The 21,388-nt window shown below is 37.3% G+C and overlaps 1 protein-coding gene across 4 annotated transcripts in view; it reads left to right on the forward strand.

Annotated features, from left to right (window-relative positions):
* Window positions 1-21,388, forward strand: part of NECTIN3 (nectin cell adhesion molecule 3) — a 68,123-nt gene that overhangs the window by 24,949 nt on the left and 21,786 nt on the right. For all 4 annotated transcript variants that reach the window (XR_010475249.1, XM_065076108.1, XM_065076090.1 and 1 more), the window contains exons 2-5: window positions 3,182-3,520; window positions 8,905-9,201; window positions 11,058-11,175; window positions 16,352-16,503. Coding sequence is in view for 3 of the 4 variants with exons in the window: in XM_065076108.1 (XP_064932180.1) it covers window positions 3,182-3,520; window positions 8,905-9,201; window positions 11,058-11,175; window positions 16,352-16,503 (906 nt within the window). In the remaining variant the exon portion in view is untranslated. The remainder of the gene's footprint in view (window positions 1-3,181; window positions 3,521-8,904; window positions 9,202-11,057; window positions 11,176-16,351; window positions 16,504-21,388) is intronic.

Raw genomic sequence — 21,388 nt, forward strand, 5'->3', positions numbered from 1 at the left:
TTTTTGGGAGTCTGAATGTGTATTGGAAGATGAGAAATGCCTAAAATTTGGTGTAATGATCTACCGGCTCTACTTCCTTTATTGGAGGTGGTCAACAATAAGATGTAACTGAATGTTCTATAGCTGCGAGTGTGTGCGTATAAGTATATATGAGGCCTGCTCAGTTCAGTCTGTGGATCCTGAAAGTAGCAGCACTAAAGAAGTTTGACTTCTGAAATATTAATGGACTTCATGTGAGAACATGATATTCTCACGGCACAAATGAGCTGTTTGAAGTGTTCTTTGGCGGGGAAGAATGTTTTGTTTTCACATCTTCAAAAAAGGATAACTGTTAGTTGAGTAGAATCGTAGAATGTCCTGAATTAGAAGGGACCCACAAGGATCATTGAGTCCAACTCCTGTCCCTGCACAGGACAACCCCACAGGTCACACCATGTGTCTGAGGGCGTTGTCCAGTCTCTTCTTGAACACTGTCAGGCTTGGGGCCGTGACACCTCCCTGGGGAGCCTGTTCCAGTGCTCCACCACCCTCTGGGGGAAGAACCTTTTCCTCATGTCCAACCTAAACCCCCCCTGGCACATCTTTCTGCCATTCTCTCAGGTTCTGTCACTGGTCACTAGAGAGAAGAAATTGGCGCCTGCCCCTCCTCCCCTTGTGAGGAAGCTGTAGCCCCATGAGGTCTCCCCTCAGTCTCCTCTTCTCCAGGCTAAACAAACCAAGTGACTTCAGCTGTTTCTCATATGGCTTCCCCTCCAAACCCTTCACCAACTTCATGTCCCTCTTCTGGACACTCTCCAGTAGCTTTCTGTCCTTTTTATTCTGTGTGGCCCAGAACTGCACACAGTGCTCCAGGTGAGGCCGCACCAGTGCAGAGCAGAGTGGGACAATCACCTCCCTCAACTGCAGTATTGACTTTTTAGATGTAGCTAAAGTTTCTACTCCAGGGGTGTCAAACTCATTTTCACCAGCCTCGACATTGCCTTCAAAGGGCCAAATGTAATTTTAGGACTGTGTAAATGTAGGATTCGTTACAGTTCAACGGTCCTTCTCTAATTATTTGAAGTATAGTTGTCAAAAAAAAAAAAAAAAGCAAAAACCAGCTTGTGTGTTCCTCTATCTAGAATCATGTCTTTACCTTTCCGGAGGTCCAAGATCTTCACTTGTAGGGCTTTCCTGTACTAAATTTGTTGGAGTTATATACAGATGATCTTTATGTTAAGGTTCAGTACAGGTTAAGATTCGGTAGATTTAAATATTGCAGATTGCTCATTTCTGAACAAAAGTTTCTTTTTTACTTAAGTGATGTTACAGGTTATGTATGTTCTTTACATTCTGAAATACATTGCAGAAATATAACTTGTGAGCCTTATTTAGATAGAAGGTAGAAGGCAATAAATAGTTCAATACTTTCTAAGGAACGTTCCACCTTATGCTTAAGTATAGCAATGGCAAGTGGAGACAAAATTTGGAGGAGAATTCTGTTCAAATAGTTGCTTTTTTTCTAATGTCTGTCTCAACATTATGTATTAATTTAAGAGGCATAAGACGACTAGGTGAAATGTTCTTTCACTGCTTGTGGGTTAGTCATGGTAGATAGTCTCTATGTGAAACTTAATCCATTTTTGAGTTTTCTGGCTGTTTTGTTACCCCTTCACAAGTCTCTCTTAGTGACTGGCATATCAACGATCTTGGTGTAACATTCTGGCTTAGTTAGATTTATTTGTACAACTTAATGGTTTCATATTATTGGCTTTAGTCAGTAGTTTTATACTGAAGAAATCCATAGCTTAATCTTTAAATCACTTGTTTAGGTGACTTCATTGACTTAGTTATGGTTTGAACACTGACAAATCAGTTGATGGGAAGTGGAAAGCTTTCAGCAATGGATTAATACATAAAGGCATAAAGAGAATTTTTTTCCTGAACACATGGTTTCTCTTTTGTGGGAACTTGTTGGCTGAAAAGGCAGCTAATGTCTCAAGCTGAATGACATTTTCATGCTTATGAAAATGGGACTACTAAAATTTAGGCTTGAATCTTGTTTCATGGGTGAACTTTCTCAGTAACAGCTTGAATACTGATTTGATAACTGAAGAGAAAATCAGAGCAGTTTAAATGACTGTTAAAACTAAGGCACAGTATTAAGAAATACAGTGTAGAATAAGGCTTTGATTCTTTTTCATTGTGTTAGTTTATTCCAAGAGAAGGAATGATTGAAGTTGCTGGAGCATCTGTTTGGCCAAAGAAATTGTCAACCTGCAGATTAATGAACTACTTTGTCCTGGTGGATTTCCTTTCCTTTCTTGAAAGGAGGGTCATATAAAATGCTAAGCTCAGAATGCAGTTGGTACTGTTGAAGTTACTTTAAGTGTTAAATAGAAATACACTGAATTTGAAGTGAACACCTACTCTGAAGTGAATACCTACTCTTGCATATATACTCTAATGCAGAGGGAAGATCTAGTGTGAAGACACTGCACTACAGTGTAGCAGAAAGATTTCTTATGTACGGTATTACATATCCTTTATTGGAAACTAGGATAAGGAAGCTGAAATTGTTTTCTGACATTGGCTGTAACTGTGAAGATGGAGTGGTTTGTGGTGGGCTTTGCGGTTGTGGGAATTTTGTTTGGGGTTTTTTTGTTAATTGTTCCTTTTCTTTTTAAGTAGTTACTAGCATGGTAAGTGGTAGACATTTCACTTATGCATTTCCCCTTAAATTATCTTACTTGTGAGTATTATACTTCTGAAAGTCGAAATAAGTGCAATAATTTAACTTTTTACCTGATGCTCTGGATCTGTAATGATTGCTGAAGTGCCGTGTTCAATTACTGTTTTTTTTTCAGTAAATCTGAATACATGCAATGCTCATATCTCATTAAATTCATAGAAAATTGATACACCAGTTACGCAATTATTAGGTCATTTTTGTATAAAGTTGTGTGTTAGTGGTAGTATTCTCTGAAGAATGTTTGATCTAAACTTAGCTTTGATGTTTCTGCTTAAAGCATGCTTTTGTAATGCTGCCACACTGCTGTGAATCAGCTAGAATATGGTTATTCACAAGAAAGTACAGGGAATTCTCTTTGAAAAAGGCAAGCTAATTACTGGAGAAGGTTTAATGTGACGACTTCGAGGCATAACCTCCTTGTGTACCAACTAATGATTGCTTTGTTTTTAGGTGCCTTAGCTGGACCAGTTGTTGATCCACATGTGACAGCAGTTTGGGGGAAGAAGGTTGCTCTGAAATGCATAATTGATGTAAATGAAACAATAACACAAGTTTCTTGGGAGAAGATACATGGTAAAAGTTCACAGACTATTGCTGTTCATCATCCTGAATATGGAATATCTGTTCAAGGAGAATACCAAGGAAGGGTGTCATTTAAAAACTATTCACTTACTGATGCAACAATCGTCTTAAGAAATGTAAGCTTTTCTGATGCAGGAGAATATATTTGCAAGGCAGTTACATTCCCGCTTGGAAATACACAGTCATCAACAACTGTAACAGTACTGGGTAAGTCAACTCCTTAATGAAAGGAGGTCAAATTAATATCAAACTTGTTAGTGAAATTCTGTAAACTTATTAATACATTTTATTTTACTTTCTAATGCAATGAAAATACAAAAAAAATGTATTTGCAAGTCTTTAACAGGTGTCTTGGTGGTATTACTAGTTTGATTGAGGAGACTACTTTTGGGTCTTGCTTCTTGAGAACTTGCTCTTTGTTTGTCCAGATATTAAAAGTAAATAAGCAGTTTGTATTTAGGCATGGTGCTAATGAAAACATCTGGAAAGTGCTTTAGAACTTAAAACTGGCAATGCTGTTACTAGGGACTTCTGTCTATGTGTGTGCTGAGAAGCTGCCAAACACAGTTTTAGCTGCTACCTTGCCTAAATCCCCTCATAAATTTGCCGTTAATATGATAAGTTAATGTAACTGCTTAGGGCTGGCAATGTAAACTGTCCTCTGTACAGTGTAAATGTAAAGCAAAATGACCTAGACTACTACTGGGAATTATGCGAAAAGTCAATTTAAGCCCTTGACTGGTTGTGGATAGCTATAATGCGAAGCTTATATGAACTCAGTTTTGTCACATAAACTAATTTTGTATATCTTGTTTAGGTTTCAGTATTGCTGTCATAAAGGACTAGTATTGAAGCAGAGGTAGACTTAGGTGGTAGTACAGTATGGGGTAAAATGGTGATTCTATCATGAAACTTGAAATCCTATTGACTTCCCTCTCCTTACATTATAAGAAGGTTTAATACTATAAGTTAACTTCTTTATCCATGGCAAGTAGTCAAGTGATATTTTCTGCAGTTGAGGTGGTCCTCAATGACTATTTTTGTAAGGAAAAAGAAAAAGCTTTTTAGGATTTTCTTTTTCATTTCTTTCATCTCTGCTTTTCACGATAGTAGGATGCTATATGAGATTAATCAGATGGCTGTAGTGCACAGTATGTAAACTGGTTTTCACTACAAGATGGGGTAAAATAAATCCATCAGAGCAAGTGGCTTAATCCAATTCAAAACAATTCACGTGGCCAGAAGAAATTCTGTGTGATAAACAAAGCATATGGCCTTATGGCTCTCTCTTTTTACCTTGTATTCTGGCTGTACTACAAGTGATTATGTCTGTGGCTGTGTAGTAATCTTTTGACTTTAAGTTTCAGCTATTGTGCTTTGTCAACATACAGTGGAAGGTTCTTATTTTTTTTCCCCTCATGCTTTCTCGTCAGTCCCTGTTTCTAAGATTTTTTTTCAGATCATTTTAGTAGTTATGTCCATTTTGCCCTTTAGATTTTAGGTTTATGGAGAACATGAGGAACAACTTGAAAAGCAAATGGATGGCCTGTGAGTTTATTATTCTACGTTTGAAAATGTAGAAGGACAGCAACTTGCTTGATAAGAGATATATATATATATATATATATATAAAATCAAAAATTACAGTTGGAATAGGTAAAGTAGTATTTGTCAGGCCAACAGTGGCCCTGATCATAGTTTTTTCATAGTTGATGGTGTAAATGGTTGCTGACAGTTTAAGCCTCTCAGTGACTTGGTATCAAACCTCAGAATTCAAAACTCAGCTACTATTTGCAAGCTGCTTAGCTTGCACGTACAGCTGGGTAGCCAACCCTCTGGACTTTTGTGTTCTTTGGCTCCAGCAGAGTGTTTTCTGTCCTCTTGAAAACTTGTTGCTACACTGACATCTAGACTTAAACAGTGAAAATACTGGGCAAGTAATGGTTTTCAGAATATGCATGTAACTGAATAACTTTCAGCTTTACTGGCCTGAGCTGATCCGTTCCAGTCTCAGAGAATTTCAAAGGTAGATGTAGGTCTGTCACCATGAATAGATCCCAGACACACTAATGAATAAATTCTTACAATAAGCATTTAAGGGAAGATCTATGTCAGACAGTATGGCAAATGGATCCTCTCAGTTCTGGTAAAGTAATGAATGGTGTTTGCAAGGTGCTAGTTGATGACATTTACCACACAATACTCTAGGCCAAGAAAAAGTATCAAGTAGAGAGAAAAATCAGTAAACTTACTGGTCTTAAACAAAAAACACCACCCGAAGTCAAATAATTAATTAGTGAGCATGATAAGTTACACAGAAGTATAAGGTGTCTGGTTTTGTGGGGAGAGAAAATAAGAAGTAGAAATACTGTTTTGGAAAGAAGTTATTCCAGTGAATGTCAGTTGTGATGGAAGACGGCCTGACAATTCCTAGGGTTGTGCTGTTGCCAAGGAATTAGTGAATTTAATGTTAAGAGGAAATAATACTGTTTTTGTTGTAATCATGCCAATTTCATCCAGACCTCCTGTGCACAGTGACAGAAGAAAATTAGTTTTAAAACTAACAGAAGCAGTTGAAAAAGGCTTATGAAGTACTTAAATCCAAGAAGAAACTTTGAGCCCTGGAAAATTAATGCAGTAGGATTTAAGACTTGCTCTTTTCTGGATGCTTTGGGTTTTTTTTCTGTAAAGAAGTGTAAGGACTTGCACAATAAAACATCTCTGGTTGTCCACGTGAATGTAAGGGGAAGCTAGCTTACACAGGGTTAGATTAGTTAATGATCGTCAGTCAGTAAAAGGGATAGCACACATGTGCAAGCTAGTTGAGACTTCCTAAACAGCTGCATGTCCAGCTTCCATACTTCATCCACCATTTCTTATGACTCAAATATAATTCATGCTGTAATATTGCTTTGAGTTCGTGTAATTATTCTTCTCCTAAAATATATGTATGAGATAATCCATGTGAACTGACCTTTGGATACATGGACTGAATAGACAGAGGTTACCTACTCTGATTATTTAAAGGGGATGGGGAAAACTGCCACTGCCCTTGAACTCTTACACTATGGAAGCAGGTTCTTTCTGCTTTTGGATCTTTGTGGGTTTGGTGGCTTCCTTTCCCAAACTAAGCATTATTGCCACCTTCTTTTCCATTTGACCTGAATAGAGCATAATGTTTCTACTGAACGGGTAGAGCAGCTTCTCTAACACTTCAGTATGGTTCATGTGGTACACTGAGTGGTCCTGGGACAAAAGAGGGCTTCTGTGAGTCAGTGTATATAGAAGTTATACTTAAAAAAGCCAGCCAAAAACCCACGAAAAGCCCTACTAACCCACACTTAGTGTAATCTTTTTGCCAAGTTGAAAACAGGAACTGTTGCCCAATGTGAGAGATAAGATGCCAGTGGCCCCTTGTAATTAGGGATTCATTCTCAAGGTATCTATCTCAATCCATGAGTGAAACAGCTGTTAATAGAAAGGCTGTAGAAAGAGTAACTGGAATTCTGCTGGTTTTGCTGCAGTTGCTGGGACAAAGTAATTCTGAAGGATAGACTATGGAGCTGAGTATCTCACCAGCAGTTGCTTTCTACTTTTCAGCATGCAGCTATTTGTTATAGTTGGTGTGTAGTCCAGGAATCATGATTTATAGGAAGATGTGACAGCAGAAGCCTAACCATTAGTGAAGTATAAAAAAAAAAAAGCACCAAAACACATTGGATTTATTCTAAGTATATTTTATGAAGTCAAGTAGTTTTGAATAATTCAGCTTTGTGTTTTTCTGACAACTGTAAAACTAAGAAGTACGCAAGGCTCTGAAACCAGCCAGTCTCGCAAATTTCAGATATCACTTTAGAAAGCGAAGTATGCTTTTTCATAATAATGATAATCTTAAGAGAAGCTAGGCTTTTTGGAATCTATATTCTGTGCTCTGGCTACTGTCACTTAATACTGGAAGCCATTTTTTTCTTTTTAAAAAAAGAAAGTAAAGCAGCGTACTCAGTAGGCTGCTTTGGGTACAGAGATCTGTGCTACCTTAGTTAAGACTTCTTGTTGACTTATGTATCCTGTCACAAAAGGGTAGAGGAAAAATTCTGGGGTTGTGTACTTTTTTTTTGAGGAAGATTCAAAGGAGTAGAATATATGAAACTATTTACAGCTGAAACAATTTGAGTCTGTAAATTCTGGCATGAAAACCTAGTGATAGCTTCTAATTTAACTGATTTCACTATGGTGGAAATCTGGAAGGGGATACAGCACAAATTAGTATCTTTATGCTTGTAAGACACTAAATGTCAAGTTGGGTGTTTACTTCTGCATTTCAGTCATACTACAGAAGCTATTGAAAAGGTTACTACTAGTGATTTGGGTGGAACAAGGCAGTAATGTTAGTTAAATCAGGGAAACCAAATTGTGGGTCAAATAACAAAGCTATATAATGTCAAGTTCTCTTTACTAGGTTTAAAGGCTTTTTTTTTTCAGATGATGGAATGCTTCATAGGTACATCAGTTCAAATATCCAAACTCATTGCAGAAAGCTCTAGTTGTTGCTAGAGTTGGAGAGCAGGGAATAAAATTTTGAAAGAAGCTATGTTAGAGATCTAGAAGAGGTTTATTTACAGTAGGGTCACTAACAAATCACAGAGGGTAGGTGATCAGAGAAACTAAGTAGAAAATAATTCACTCTCAGTATCTGTCCAAACAACCAACCCTCAGTTTGGTAACGCGGTATATTCTTTAAGCACTTGTAAGCGTAGAAGAGAAAGTGCATTTCTATCAGGTTATCTGTTTAGTATAGTTACCTTTCCTTTTAGTGTAATTGAGCAAATAACAAACCACCCTCTTCAGACATGAGCAGGAGGTCAGATCCTTCCACTTGCAGATTTCTTGAGTTCTGGACATAGTACTGAGTTCAAACTTTTTACTTCTATTGAGATTTACTCACAAGAATCTATGTAGACAGAATTTTATTTATCTAGAGAAAAAAATATTTGTATATCAAGCATACACAAATTTTATATGACTGTATTTGTGTGCATGTTAGATTTTTTTTTTTAATATAAAGTATGTGTATGTGTAATAAAAATAGTTTTTTAGAGGTTAACTGTCCTTTTCAGCATGGAATCAATTTATATTATACTTATCAACACTGAATTAAATAGCTTTGGAGTGGCACAAACTAACAATACAGATTAGTACTTTAAAGTCTAATGCTTAGAAGTGCAGCAGAATCTTAACTTTTTTTTGAAAATCACGGTACATTTTTAACTTAATATCTTATGCTGTCTGTCAGACACTGCGATTAGAGCGCTGTAGTTGGCATTTTGAACCTAACACATTGGAATTCCCTGTTAATGCATTAAATGTAGTGCATGAGCAACATTTAACTTTAAAGAGTGGACAAAGTAGTATCAGCAGGCTGGAGCTTTGCAGAGCTATCATCTTTGACATATGACATGGTCTTATTTCTAGGATATCTGATTAGCATGGCATTTTGCAAATGGATTAGATCTTGTCTTTAAAGCTGTTGCTTTGTACAAGAGACATAGAGTATTTCTTGTTTTAATGTTTTTTTTTTTTTCCTTTCCTAGTTGAACCTATTGTGAGCTTAACGAAAGGACCAGGCCCTCTAATAGACGGTGCAAATAGGACAGTAGCAGCGACTTGTACAGCAGCCACTGGAAAACCTGCTGCAGAGATTGAATGGGAAGGAGGTCTTGGTGAAATGGAATCCAGCTCTACTTTGTTTCCAAATGAAACAGTGACAGTTGTCAGTCAGTATATGATTGTCCCTACACGCTTTGCAAGAGGAAGACGTATAACTTGTATTGTGAGGCACCCTGCTTTGGAAAAGGAGATGAGATACACTCATGTATTGGACATACAGTGTGAGTATTCTGTAAGGTAGTTACTACTTGGCACATATCTTATGACCACCCTCTTTATTGGTGTATACCTTTCACAGGAAGGATATGAGCACTTAATGCTTCAGGAAAAAAAGGAAGATTAAAGCTGTATAGAAAAGCATGTAGTAAGAGGTATATCAGGCAGGAATAGAAACCTAGAGTAACTGTATGAAAAAAAAAAAAACAAAACAACAACAACAAAACAAACAAAAAAAACCAAATTAAAACAAAACTAGTCACAAAGCTGGGATACCATGATGTTTCTACTGTTTGTTTTGGATATTGACTCATGGGTAAACATTATTATTCATGTTTAATGTTGAAAGGATTACAGATAAAAGAGCAGAGTCAGTTGATCTGTAAACTGTTTATATTGCTTTACAATTTCAGCAATATTAAAATTTTAATGAAGGTTCATGTTTGAGATGACAAGTTGAAAGTAAGTGATAAGGAGGTCAGTAAGTTATTTTCAGATTGCTCACTAAGCTTTTTTCACTATGATTTGCATAAGGAAACAAGAACATGATATATAAGTTCCTAATATTGTTGTTCAACTTCAGGTTGTTCATCTAATTCAGACCAGTACCAGGCTTGTTGAATAAGTTTATTGCTTTAAAACACGTGAATACCAAGTGATATGGCTTAACAACGCTGCTTAGCTAAAACCAGTGAAGACAAATACTTTTGGACACATGATCCATTTTTTGTTAGACAACACATATGGGACCAAAACAAGCTATTTTCAAGGTTTTTTTTGGTGTCCTGTTTCAGTTGTGTTCTGCTTTAAAGTTCCTAAGTCATAGAAGAAATTTAATGGCTGGAAAAAGGAAACTTTGCTATTTTGGTTTGACCAAAAAGTCTTCTGGGTTTGTTTTTGTTCTGTTTGGTAAAGAATCACTCATTTGGGCATAAAATAATGATTAGTACTTGTATATTTTTTAATGTTGAAATGAAGTTGTAGATTGCAGTGCCATTGATAACAGAAACAGAAGTAAAAATTATTTGTTCCCATTAGTGTATCAAACAGTGAATAAGAGAATGAAGTTCCATATTTAAAGTGAAATGAGGGGGCAAGCTCATCTTAAACTTACTTTTGGCTGAAATTAGTGCTAAGGTATTTTTCAGAACTTATGACAAAATTGTAAGCAACACAGCAGCAAGTGAGAAGCAGAGATTTTATGTCTGTGTTGTCTAGTCTACTTTTAGTCTTCCGTTATGCATACAGCTTTTGTAACTATTCCTTCATCTCTGCTGCAGGAGCTTATACCAGTCATACTGGTTCTTCTGTTCTCTGTTTTCTGAATGTTTCAGCTGGGACTCTCTGGCTTATCTGAAGTGGCTTCCTTGCTTTGTAGAGGCACAACAGCATAATTCCACATTATGAAGCCGGTGGATAACTTTTAACCTTTTTAACTGGCATCTGAGAACTTTTTGCTGATTTCCTTGTTACCTGGCTTCTCAAAATGCTGCTTCTGATCCTTTGCTGTATGTTGTTAGTGAAAAGTAGCTCTAAGTTACCATTCCTCAGTTCAGAAGAAACTAATCATGTTTTTTCAGAAGTCCTCTCACTTCCCCAAAGTGCTTTATGTTTGCTGAAAACACACAGGGGGTAGTTGCACCAATTAAAACAACTTACTGTTCCCGATCTGATTTACTGCTGCATATTATGTTGTAGCTTGGAACTATATTGGCGTTTTGTATGTATTTTGTTAGTAGTGGTTTTTATGTGAAACAGAAAACCAAAATCCACCCTCTGCTCCAGTGAGCTGACCATTACACACAATTCATGTTTAGAGAAAATATTGTTATTTTTAAAAGGTTAAATCTTTTTTTGTCAGATGCCCCAGAAGTTTCCATAACTGGCTATGATGGAAACTGGTTCATTGGAAGAGAGAACGTTCAGCTCAGATGTAATGCTGATGCAAATCCATTACCTATGGAATTTATGTGGACCAGGTAAATATTCATAAAAAGGGGCTTGCTGCATGAGTGAAGTGGTATAATCTCTAAGTTTCCAGTAAAAGCCTGTTTTGAAAACAAGAAGTATAACTTGTATTGGTTTGTAATGGTATTATTTAGCCTTTTAAAGGCTGATAAAAGGAGGATACAAGAGGTGTGTGTATGAATATGGGTAAGTGGATATCTTATAAATTTACAGGCCTGAACAGGGTATCATTGCTCTCAGAATAAAATGTTTTGTAGTTACTACAATAAATACAGTATAGTCTACTTTATTAAGCATATAGAGCAGAGCCCAATAAATCTAGTATGGATCCAACTATTATTTCATTAGTCCTATTTTTACTTGAAGTAGAATGTAAACACTTGAACAGGCTTTTGTGTATGTACATCTTAAAATCTGGAAATTAGAGTTGAGATGGCAAAAACTGCTTATTGAGTTATGAGATTTGTCATCTTTTTCAAAAGTGCTCAAGCAGTTACCAGGACACATAAATGTGGTGTTTTGCGTAGTGATAGAAACTAGGTCTTGAACATAAGTGTCTTGTGAAAGAAAAAAAAAATATATATATACACATATATATATAAATAAAAATCCTTACATAACAGCTGTATTTCATGAATGTATGGATTGGGTGGACCCTGCTCTGAAATTTTCTTCTTTGCTTTTTGGAGCCCTGTGTGTACTTTGGGCAAGAGACAGAGGAAGACAATAAAAACAAACATAGATCAAAATCTGTCCTGTGAAGAGGGGAAAAAAAAATAAACCTAGGTATTTTAAATTTATTTGTTGCCTGTAGAAACAAAGGAAATAACTTCCCTAAGGACAGTGTAAATTTATACATAGCTATATTATAGTGCTTCTGTTGATAAAATGACAGGAATATATACTGATGTGAAGCTGTAATCCATTTTCTTACCTTCTCAATGGTAGATATAATTTAGTGTATAGTAACAGTAGTCATAATGTGGTTTGAAAATGTGCTATTGATTTGGAATTGTTCAATAGCAGTTTGACAGAAAAATAAAACATTACTATAACTCATAGAATCATAGAATGTCCTGAATTGAAAGGGACCCACAAGGATCATTGAGTCTAGCTGCTGTCCCCGCACAGGACAGCCCCACAGTTCACACCATGTGTCTGAGAGTGCTGTCCAGTCTCTTCTTGAACACTGTCAGGCTTGGGGCTGTGACACCTCCCTGGGGAGCCTGTTCCAGTGCTCCACCACCCTTTTGGATGAAGAACCTTTTCCTCATGTCCAACCTAAACCCCCCCTGGCACACCTTCCTGCCAGTCTTTCAGGTTCTGTCATTGGTCACCACAGAGAAGAAATTGGCGGCCTGCCCCTCCTCCCCTTGTGAGGAAGCTGTAGCCCCATGAGGTCTCCCCTCAGTCTCCTTTTCTCCAGGCTGAACAAACCAAGTGACTTCAGCTGTTCCTCATATGCCTTCTCCTCCAAACACTTCACCAATTTCATAGCCTCTTCTGGACACTCTCCAGTAGCTTTATACTCTTTTTATCCTGTGTTGTCCAGAACTGCACACAGTGCTCCAGGTGAGGCTGCACCAGTGCAGAGCAGAGCGGGACAATCACCTCCCCCACCTGGCTGGCAATGCTGTGCTTGGTACACCCAGGACACGGGTGGCCCTCTTGGCTGCCAGGGCACACTGTTGGCTCATGTGCAACTTGCCGTCGACCAGAACCCCCAGATCCCTCTCTGTGGGGCTGCTCTTCAGCCTCTTGTTCTGTAGTCTGTATGTACAGCCAGAGTTACTGTGTCCCAGGTGCAAAATCTCTACTTGGTCGTGTGGAACTTCAAGTGAATGGTGATTGCCCAGTTCTCTAATTTGTCCAGATCCCTCTGCAAGGCCTTTCTACCCATGGGAGAGTGTCAGCAGCTCCTGCCAATTTTGAGTCATTGGTAAACTTACTTAATATTCCCTGAAGGCCTGAGTCTAAGTCATTTATAGAGACAATGAGGACCGCTGGCCCTAAGGCGGGTCCCTGCAGAACCTGCTAGTGACTGGTCGCCAGCCTGACATAACCCCATTTACTAGAACCTTTTGAGCCCAGTCCATCAGCCAATTGCTCACCCACTGCATTATGTGTTTATCCAGCTGTATGCTAGACATCTTGGGGATACTGTGAGAGCCAGTATTAAAGGCTTTACTGAAATCCAAGAAGATTGCATCATCTCGCTTCTCTTGGTCAACTAGGTGGGTAACCCGGTCATAGAAAGTAATTAAGGTTGTTAAGCACGACTTTCCCCTCATGAACCCATGCTGGCTGGGATCAGTGACTGCATTGTCATTCAGATGTTCTTCAATAACTCCCAGGACAATCTTCTCCATGATTTTGCCAGGCATTGAAGTGAGGCTGATAGGCCTGTAGTTGCTAGGGTCATCCCTGTTGCCCTTCTTGTGGATTGAGACAACGTTTGCCAGCTTCTAGTCATCTGGAAACTCTGCAGGTTCCTGGGAGTGTTGAAAAATCACAGAGAGAGGTCTTGCTATGACATCGGCCAGCTCTAAGTACCCTTGGATGAATCCCATCAGGCTCCACCGACTTGTAGGGATCTAGCTTGAGCAGCAAATTCTGTACAAGATCTGGATTTATTGGAAGTTTATTGTTCATGCAGCCATGTTTTCCTTACCCAGGGCTATGAGGGCCCCCAAGTCCATCTTTGGTGTTGAAGACTGAGGCAAAGAAAGCATTAAACATCTCAGCTTTGTCTGTATCCCTGTTAATAAGGTGGTTGTGCTCATTTAGTAAAGCGCCAATGTTATTTCTAGTTTGCCTTTTGCCATTAATATGCTTGAAAAAGCCTTTTCTATTGTCCTTCACAGTACTGGCCAGCTTCAATTCTACTTGAGTCTACTTGAGCTTTGGCAGCACAAGTTTCCTCCTTACAATGGCAAGCAGCATCTCTGTAGTCTTCCCATGTTGCCCAACCTTGCTTCAGATGACCATGTAATTTCTGTTTTCCCCTGTATTTCAAGAAGATCCCTGCTCAACTGAGCTGGCTTTTTGCCTCGTCTGCTAGATTTTCAACATTTCGGAGTTGCCTGGTCCTGTGTTTTTAGTAGGTGGCACTTAACAACCAACAGCAGATGGACCCTAACACCTTCAAAAGCTTTTTCCCAGGGAATCTTACTAAGTAGCTCTCTGAGCAGACTGAAGTCTGCTCTCCTCATATCTAGTGTTAAGGTCTTGCTGGCAGTTTTCCTCCTATTAGGAAAGATTTTGAACCTCGCTACTTCATGGTCACTGTGGCCAAGGGAGCCACCAGTTGCCACTTCTCCCATGAGACCCTCTCTGTTAGTGAGAATCAAATCCAGGAAGGCACCTTTCCTGGTCAGTTCCTGAGTACCTGTCTCAATCCTAAAAGCAGCCATTGAGACCTTAAGTCAGTATTGTGACTAACTCTAGTCAGGATGGCATGGCTACTCTCAAGTAGGTTCAGTAAATGTGTGCTTTCCATATGTGCTACAGTAGGCTTCCATCCAATGCTTAGCTCAAAATTGGTGTGATGAGAAATTTCAATGCACAATTCCTGTGTTTAGATAAAAGCATGCTGGGCTTTCAACAAGAGCATCGCTTGTTTCTTCAGATGAACTGAGTTCTCAGTTCTCTCATTTGAATTTGAGATGTATGTAAGAACTAATCAATACAACTTCTTTCCAATTCCAGAAGAAATATACATATTTAAATACATTTAAAGAACTTCCATCTTCAGAGGTCACTTAAACTTCCTAAGGTTAAAGCTGAACCAACTTTTACTAGAAAAGCTTAACTTTCTGGAATTAAAGTAGTGTACTTTTTGTTTGAGCAACAAGAAGCTGTAATATTAATGAATTAAGAACTTCAAGGGGAAAAAAGTTCTGCGCAAAAGGAGGACAGTTTAATGAAGTGAAAACGAGCTATATTGAAATTGTGTGCTTTCTTACTGGTTTCAAATTAAAAAGCTTCTAGAACTACTATACCAAAAACTTCACCTCTTGGAAGCAAAGGTAACATTGTATTTGCTAGAATAGTAATATTTCAATGGTCAATAATATTTTAAAATGTTTTGTGTATGAGGACTTTTGAAATAGAGCTTTCAAACAAATCAAGTATTTTATGTGTTTTTGTAATACTTTTGGTACTATGAATTATGAAATGCATGCTTAATCGCTTTTAAACTTTATATGCTGAAGCAATTCTGGGCAATAATCATTGTCAGCAAAGTGATGTTGTCTTGAACCTACACTTGTTGTAGGTCACATTTAGTGTTAAATTGGAGGTTTTTTTTCATTGGAGTGCCTATTTTAAAGTGTCAGGGGTGGCTTTATGTTTGATACTACTTTTAAAATCATACTTGCAAAATACTTCCAAGGTACTGAGACCTTGTCATCACATGTTTGAATGTTGACTTAGTCTTGCTTAGTTGTTACTAGATTATTAGATAAAAGCAAAATGGGATGCAATGGCATGAAATTACACAGCTGTTTAATGGGCAGCTCTGTTAAAGTAGTTCCAGGGCCCTTGCTCGGTGCTTACACAGTTGATACTGCAGTCACATGCGAAGTGCTGCAGGGAAGTGATAAATTTGGAAAAAACAGTTAGTTGGAAACCATTTATTTAACCAGTTGTTTCCCTGAATGTATCACCAAGCACCAAATTTGTTTTCGGTGCTTTAGATGGAGAAGTGGTGGGGATGAGAAGGGACAAGTTGAGAGGGAAGAAACTGCTTGAATTTTTGCTCAGAAATCCCAGTCAAATTCTCCTATAAATTGTGTACTGGCAGAAATACTTATTGTGACAGCTCAGCTGGATGCAAGAGAACAGGCAGATAATCATGACAACAGTCTAAGTGCTTCTTAGTTTGACTGTTAGTTTTCAGAGCTTGAGTTGGATTGTTCCTCCAGGTTCTTTGGAGATAATGTTTTCTTAGTTGTGTTGATGTGCATTTGTAGACAACTTCTTAGTGCCAGCAGATGTGACATGTAAAGGAGTTGGCACAGAAACTAAATGTTCAGGTGGACACTGAGGATATCCAGTAAAAGCCCACTGACAATGTCAGGGCACAGTGAAAAGGTCACTCCCTAGACTATTACAGATATGATTTTAAACTGGTTATATTTAGACTTTAGTCAAAGATTCACGGTTGAAATATGATTTTTCTTTTAGGTTGGATGGACAGTGGCCTGAAGGATTGCTATCTGTCAACAACACCCTACAGTTCAGTAACCCATTGACTTACAACTACACTGGGACTTACATCTGTAAGGTGACTAATGCCCTTGGTCAGAAAAGTGATCAGAAGACCATCTACATATTGGGTAAGTCTTCTCAGCAAAGACAGTGTATTAACTTGGATTTTCTTTCAGTCGTTGAAATGGCAAACTGAATAGTCAGTTGATGCATAAAATACTTACGCCTTTTAATTGCGTGAAAAGCTATTTGAAGCATGGACTTGAGAGGTACAGTAAGACTTGGCATTAAGCTGATACTTAATAATGGCAACATACAGTGGAAATTCTTAAGGCTAAGTTAGTTCCTATGGTGTTTCTGAGACTATTTGTCTTGGTAGGTGAACTTTGCTGTTTTACAGTGTTAATCTGCATTTGGCAAGACATAATGTCTGCAATAAGCAGTGCTTTATCTGTAATATGTTGAAAAAACAGATGTTACTGTGAGGGAAACAACTACATTTAAAAAAGTAAAAGATTCTCTGCTTTAAGTTATCATTATGTTCCAAGTCTGTGCATTGTATTTCAGTTAAGCGTGGTCTCCTTTTTTCTGGATGCAGATACCCAGTAATCATGAAGTTATCTCACACAGAACTTTTGCTGATCTACTCTATATAATATGGCAAATTTGTGTGTGTTTTTAGCACCAGTGCTATTGGAAAACATTCTAGTATCTATTAATACAATGTAGTTAATGTTTTACTGTGGCACATTCTTTGTGAAAGAACAACATGACCTATGGTCAATGTGAGTAGTGGTGTACAAGTATGAAAAAGTGCTCCAGATTTTCATAATGCATTAACTAAAGTATCTAATGCCTTGCTTGATCAGTAAGTGCTAATATATTATAATTTCTTAAAATACAGACATGAAAATTAAATCTTCATTCTGTTCTATGGTGTTACTGCTCTTCAGTAATTTCTTGACATGAGTTATTCCACAATGTGAATTAAGTGTTGGAGTACATGTTACCCAGTCACAGGATACAAACATAGATGCCTTCTTCATAAGAACTTAAAACTAAATATGAACACTTAAGGGTTGAGATAAGAATGTAAACTTAAGACTAAAACTGAAGTTACAGGATGTTTGAAGCCACATATATCAAAATTCATATTTTATAGTTACCCACATCTCCAGAAGAAAGAATAGTGTTTCAGTCAGACTGACATAACTACACTGCAGGCTATTCTGGAAGACTAGTAAGTTCTAATTACTGACTAGTTAATGAGCTAGTTAACTGGAAACTTCTAAATAGTTTGAGACAGTGGAATTATTTGTAAACAACTTATATAAAATCATATCTATTGAAAAACTGAAGTGCTGCAAATTAGTATGAAAGTCACTTCTGTAAGAAGTTCCTTTTAGATGCTTGGTTCTAATGCTTCCTTTATGGAGAAGAACTCATGGCTGTGTCTCAAAACAGTTACTAGGACTGTTACATTGTAAGAAGTATCAAGTAAAAAAAAATATTAAAAAAAATCATTAGATTGGATGAAATAGCCTCCTGTAATGTAATATTCAAATATACTTGCTCAGAAAATAACAGTACAGTTTTTAGCTCTGTTCTCAGTCCTATTCTAACTGTAAAGAGAAGGGAAGTTTTTTCAAGTCCCCCAGTGTTCGAGTTGTCAGATCTGTGAATATGATCTGCTGTAAGTAGAACTTTACGCTTTCTACCATGACTGTCATGTATGGAAATATAAGACTATCATTTAAATTATGTTTGTGACTAACAGACTAAAAAGGGGCCAACTATGAAATCATAATGATGTTTCTTAAGATGAATCAATTTTTTAAAAAAGCATAATAGAAATATGTGCTAGGCAAGCTGTAGTGATGGCTTATATTCTAGTCTATGGGAAATGCAACATAAACTAGCTTACTGCAGAGATGGTTAAGCTTGCAGTAGTTGATCTTTGGTGTGGACTGATGGATACTGTTGAGGTGTGTGCTGGTTTTCAGCGTTGTTCAGCAGCTTTGTTTTGCTTTGGTAATTTTATTGCAAATGGTTGAAATTGACTGTTTTTAGGGAGCGTCAAAACTGAACCTCAGCTAGTTAGAGATCATAGAGGGTCATGGTTTTACAAGTTATGCATACCATTCAAAACAAATACTTTAGCTGACATTTAAATTCAGTTTTTAAAAACTTCTTGTTAATCTGTGCATGTGTAGTATGATCAACATCTAAGAAAACACAGGTCTTTTTTAAACAACTTAAAAGAAGTCTGAAGCTGTATCACTACAACTAATGCTCAGGCAAGTCATACATGTAACTTTAACAGTGATGCAAGACCAAGCATTCAGCACTCTGCTCTACATGCCTTAGAGAAGATTATGCCAAACTGATTAAAAGCACTGTATATTAACTTTTAGTATATAGGAGACTTGATTAGTATGAGAGAGGTGAGACATTCATAAAGCATAGCACCCGTATTTTTTTTCAGAAATTGGTATTAAGAAATTTCAGAAATTGGTATTATTTTGTTGTAACTAAGAATAAGTTTTCAGTGTGACTGGTTCTTTAAATAGCTGAAATAAACTTAAAAGGATGCAGGATGGATAAGTGACTATGAAACAGGAAAACTGTTGATTGTAAATAATAGTAATTCAGGTTACTCTACAGAGGGAACATAAAGACTGATGTCAGGAGTACAGAAAATAAGACTGAAGTAGTAAACTTCAAGTCAAACTGCTTACCACCTTAATATTTGACTTAACTGAGTAAATATTTTCTAGTAATGGTGGACATGGCACTGCTGTACTATAGACCAGTCACTTAATTAGCTTATTTTTCTATCTTAGCTGTTTTCCATTGTATAAAACTTGGCAAAAATATAAATGGAAACTTTGAAGCTAACAAAGCTGTATGATCACGCCATCTTTCAAATTTTAATTATGAAGCTGTCAAAGAGGATTTATGAAGTTAATGTTTCTGAACAGTCATGATGCTGGTAGTTGTCAAGCTTTTTAACTGCTAGAAAAGAATAACTATTAAGTAGAAATGTGTAGCACTGGGATGTAAGATGAGCAAAAAAATGCTGTTAGTCCTAACATGCATTGTTAAAAATAAAACTGTATTTTTAATAAATTCTATTGTCTTCCTAACCTTTATGTTAATACTCCTCAGCTGGGGTTGGGAAATGGAAGTAGTTGACAGGGAATAAAAGGCAGAGTCATTTTTTAGGAAATGATATAGCTTTATATAGAGACTTCTTAAAATATTGGGGTTATGGTACAGATATCTTCACTGCTTCCTACTTTTCAGTGATGTAAAGTTAAACTCGGCTTGTGTTGTCCAGCAAAAGCAAGTCCTGCTCCTTATGGACTTGGGTGGTGATCAAGTGTTGTTGAAGTTCCTGGCTTACTCTAAGAGCAGCAGATTTTCCAAAACAAGCTGTCAGCTTGATATGTAGAGCACTTAATCTTTAGTATAGATTTACTCTTTTTTTACACAGGAGATTGGGCTTTATTTTCTTGGCTCTGTGTTCCCTTGCCTTTATACTGTTTGCTGAGGCTTCCCATTTCTCCATTTGCAAGAAAGAAAGGTGGTGTGAGAGACTTGCATTCAGATAGGAACATTCTTGCTTCTTCTGTCATCTTTTCAAATGATTGCCTTTGGAAGACTCTGTTTTTTGTTAAAAGTAAAGCCAGCCTTTTTTTAGCCAGCAATCGTAGCAGTTCTAGAAGATGTGACTTGTAAGTGCAGAATCACCTTCTCGTAGAGTTGCTATTGTCAGGGGTAACAAAACAGAGGCTGATGAGGAGTTTTGTTTTGGTTCGTCATATATATACGTATAGGCCTCTCTTCTGAGAGAGAATTGTGAATACAAGTACTCTTGTATTTTCCAAAGTATATATTAGAAGATATTTTGATAAATTACTTTTTTTTTCAGCTGTATAGAAAGGAGGGTCCCAGGATATCCTAACTGCTAGCTTGCATGCTGATATAGTGGGCTTTGAACTTTCAACATTGTTCCCGAATATTCCTTGCAAGCTTGAGGTTGTGTTAATGATAAGTTTTTCTCATGTCCCAAATAAATGCTGAAATGTTCTACTTGTGCACACAAATCCCAGCTAGAAACCACGAAAGTACACTGAACTTTGAAGATGAATCATTGATTCCGATCAAAGAAATTATTGGTTGCTTCAGGCTGAAACCAATCTTCTTATCTATCATGCTGCCAAAATGGGAACAAACTGAAGATAATCCTAAATAAAATGCTTAACTCCAATGTGGAACCTGTGCACACAGGATGCTTTGTAGGGAGAGGATTACACAGTGTCTTTAGCCACTACTTGACCTTTAGAGTAGAAATGGTTGGTGAAACAATGTTAAATTTCAAAATCGTTTAATCTCAGAAATTCAGAAAGACTTTTTTCATGGAAAGGCCACTTTCCCTGCTGTTATAAGGGAGCTGCAACATAAGCTTTTCACCAGTTGAAAGGGTGGGCTGTTTTTATAATACCAAACTATGTAGAGTTATCAAGTACTTTAATTTTTAGGTATTTACCATGTAAGGGAAATTTAGAAATAACAGCATGTTAAGAAATAGAGGTAAATATGTCTGTGCAAACATACATATAATACATATACAGGCAGACACTTTCTACTCTATGAGATGAGAACTGCAAAGACAGAGAGATTGTAATTTGGGCCAAGCCAACTCATGTTTGGATGATAAGGGGTAGCAGGTTCCTGTCTTGTAGAAGGCAGAGAAAGCAATGTGGGAGTTGAAGTCTGGATCTTGACTAATGTGAGGTTTGTATTTTGTTTTTTAAATGGGGAGAACTAGACTTCATGTGTTTTGAATTAGACAGACTTTGACTGTCTGTATTAATACAAAACTAGCCAAGGCATCTTCCTTGCCAAAACTTGGTTTCTGTAATGCTTGACAAATTTTAGCCAAAGGAGATTTGTGCCTCTATTGAATTTGCTTCGTCCTTATTACAGACCTCATCACCTTACCCCTGA

The sequence above is a fragment of the Columba livia genome, chromosome 1 (assembly GCF_036013475.1).
Source record: "Columba livia isolate bColLiv1 breed racing homer chromosome 1, bColLiv1.pat.W.v2, whole genome shotgun sequence".
NCBI classification, from domain to species: Eukaryota; Metazoa; Chordata; class Aves; order Columbiformes; family Columbidae; genus Columba; species Columba livia.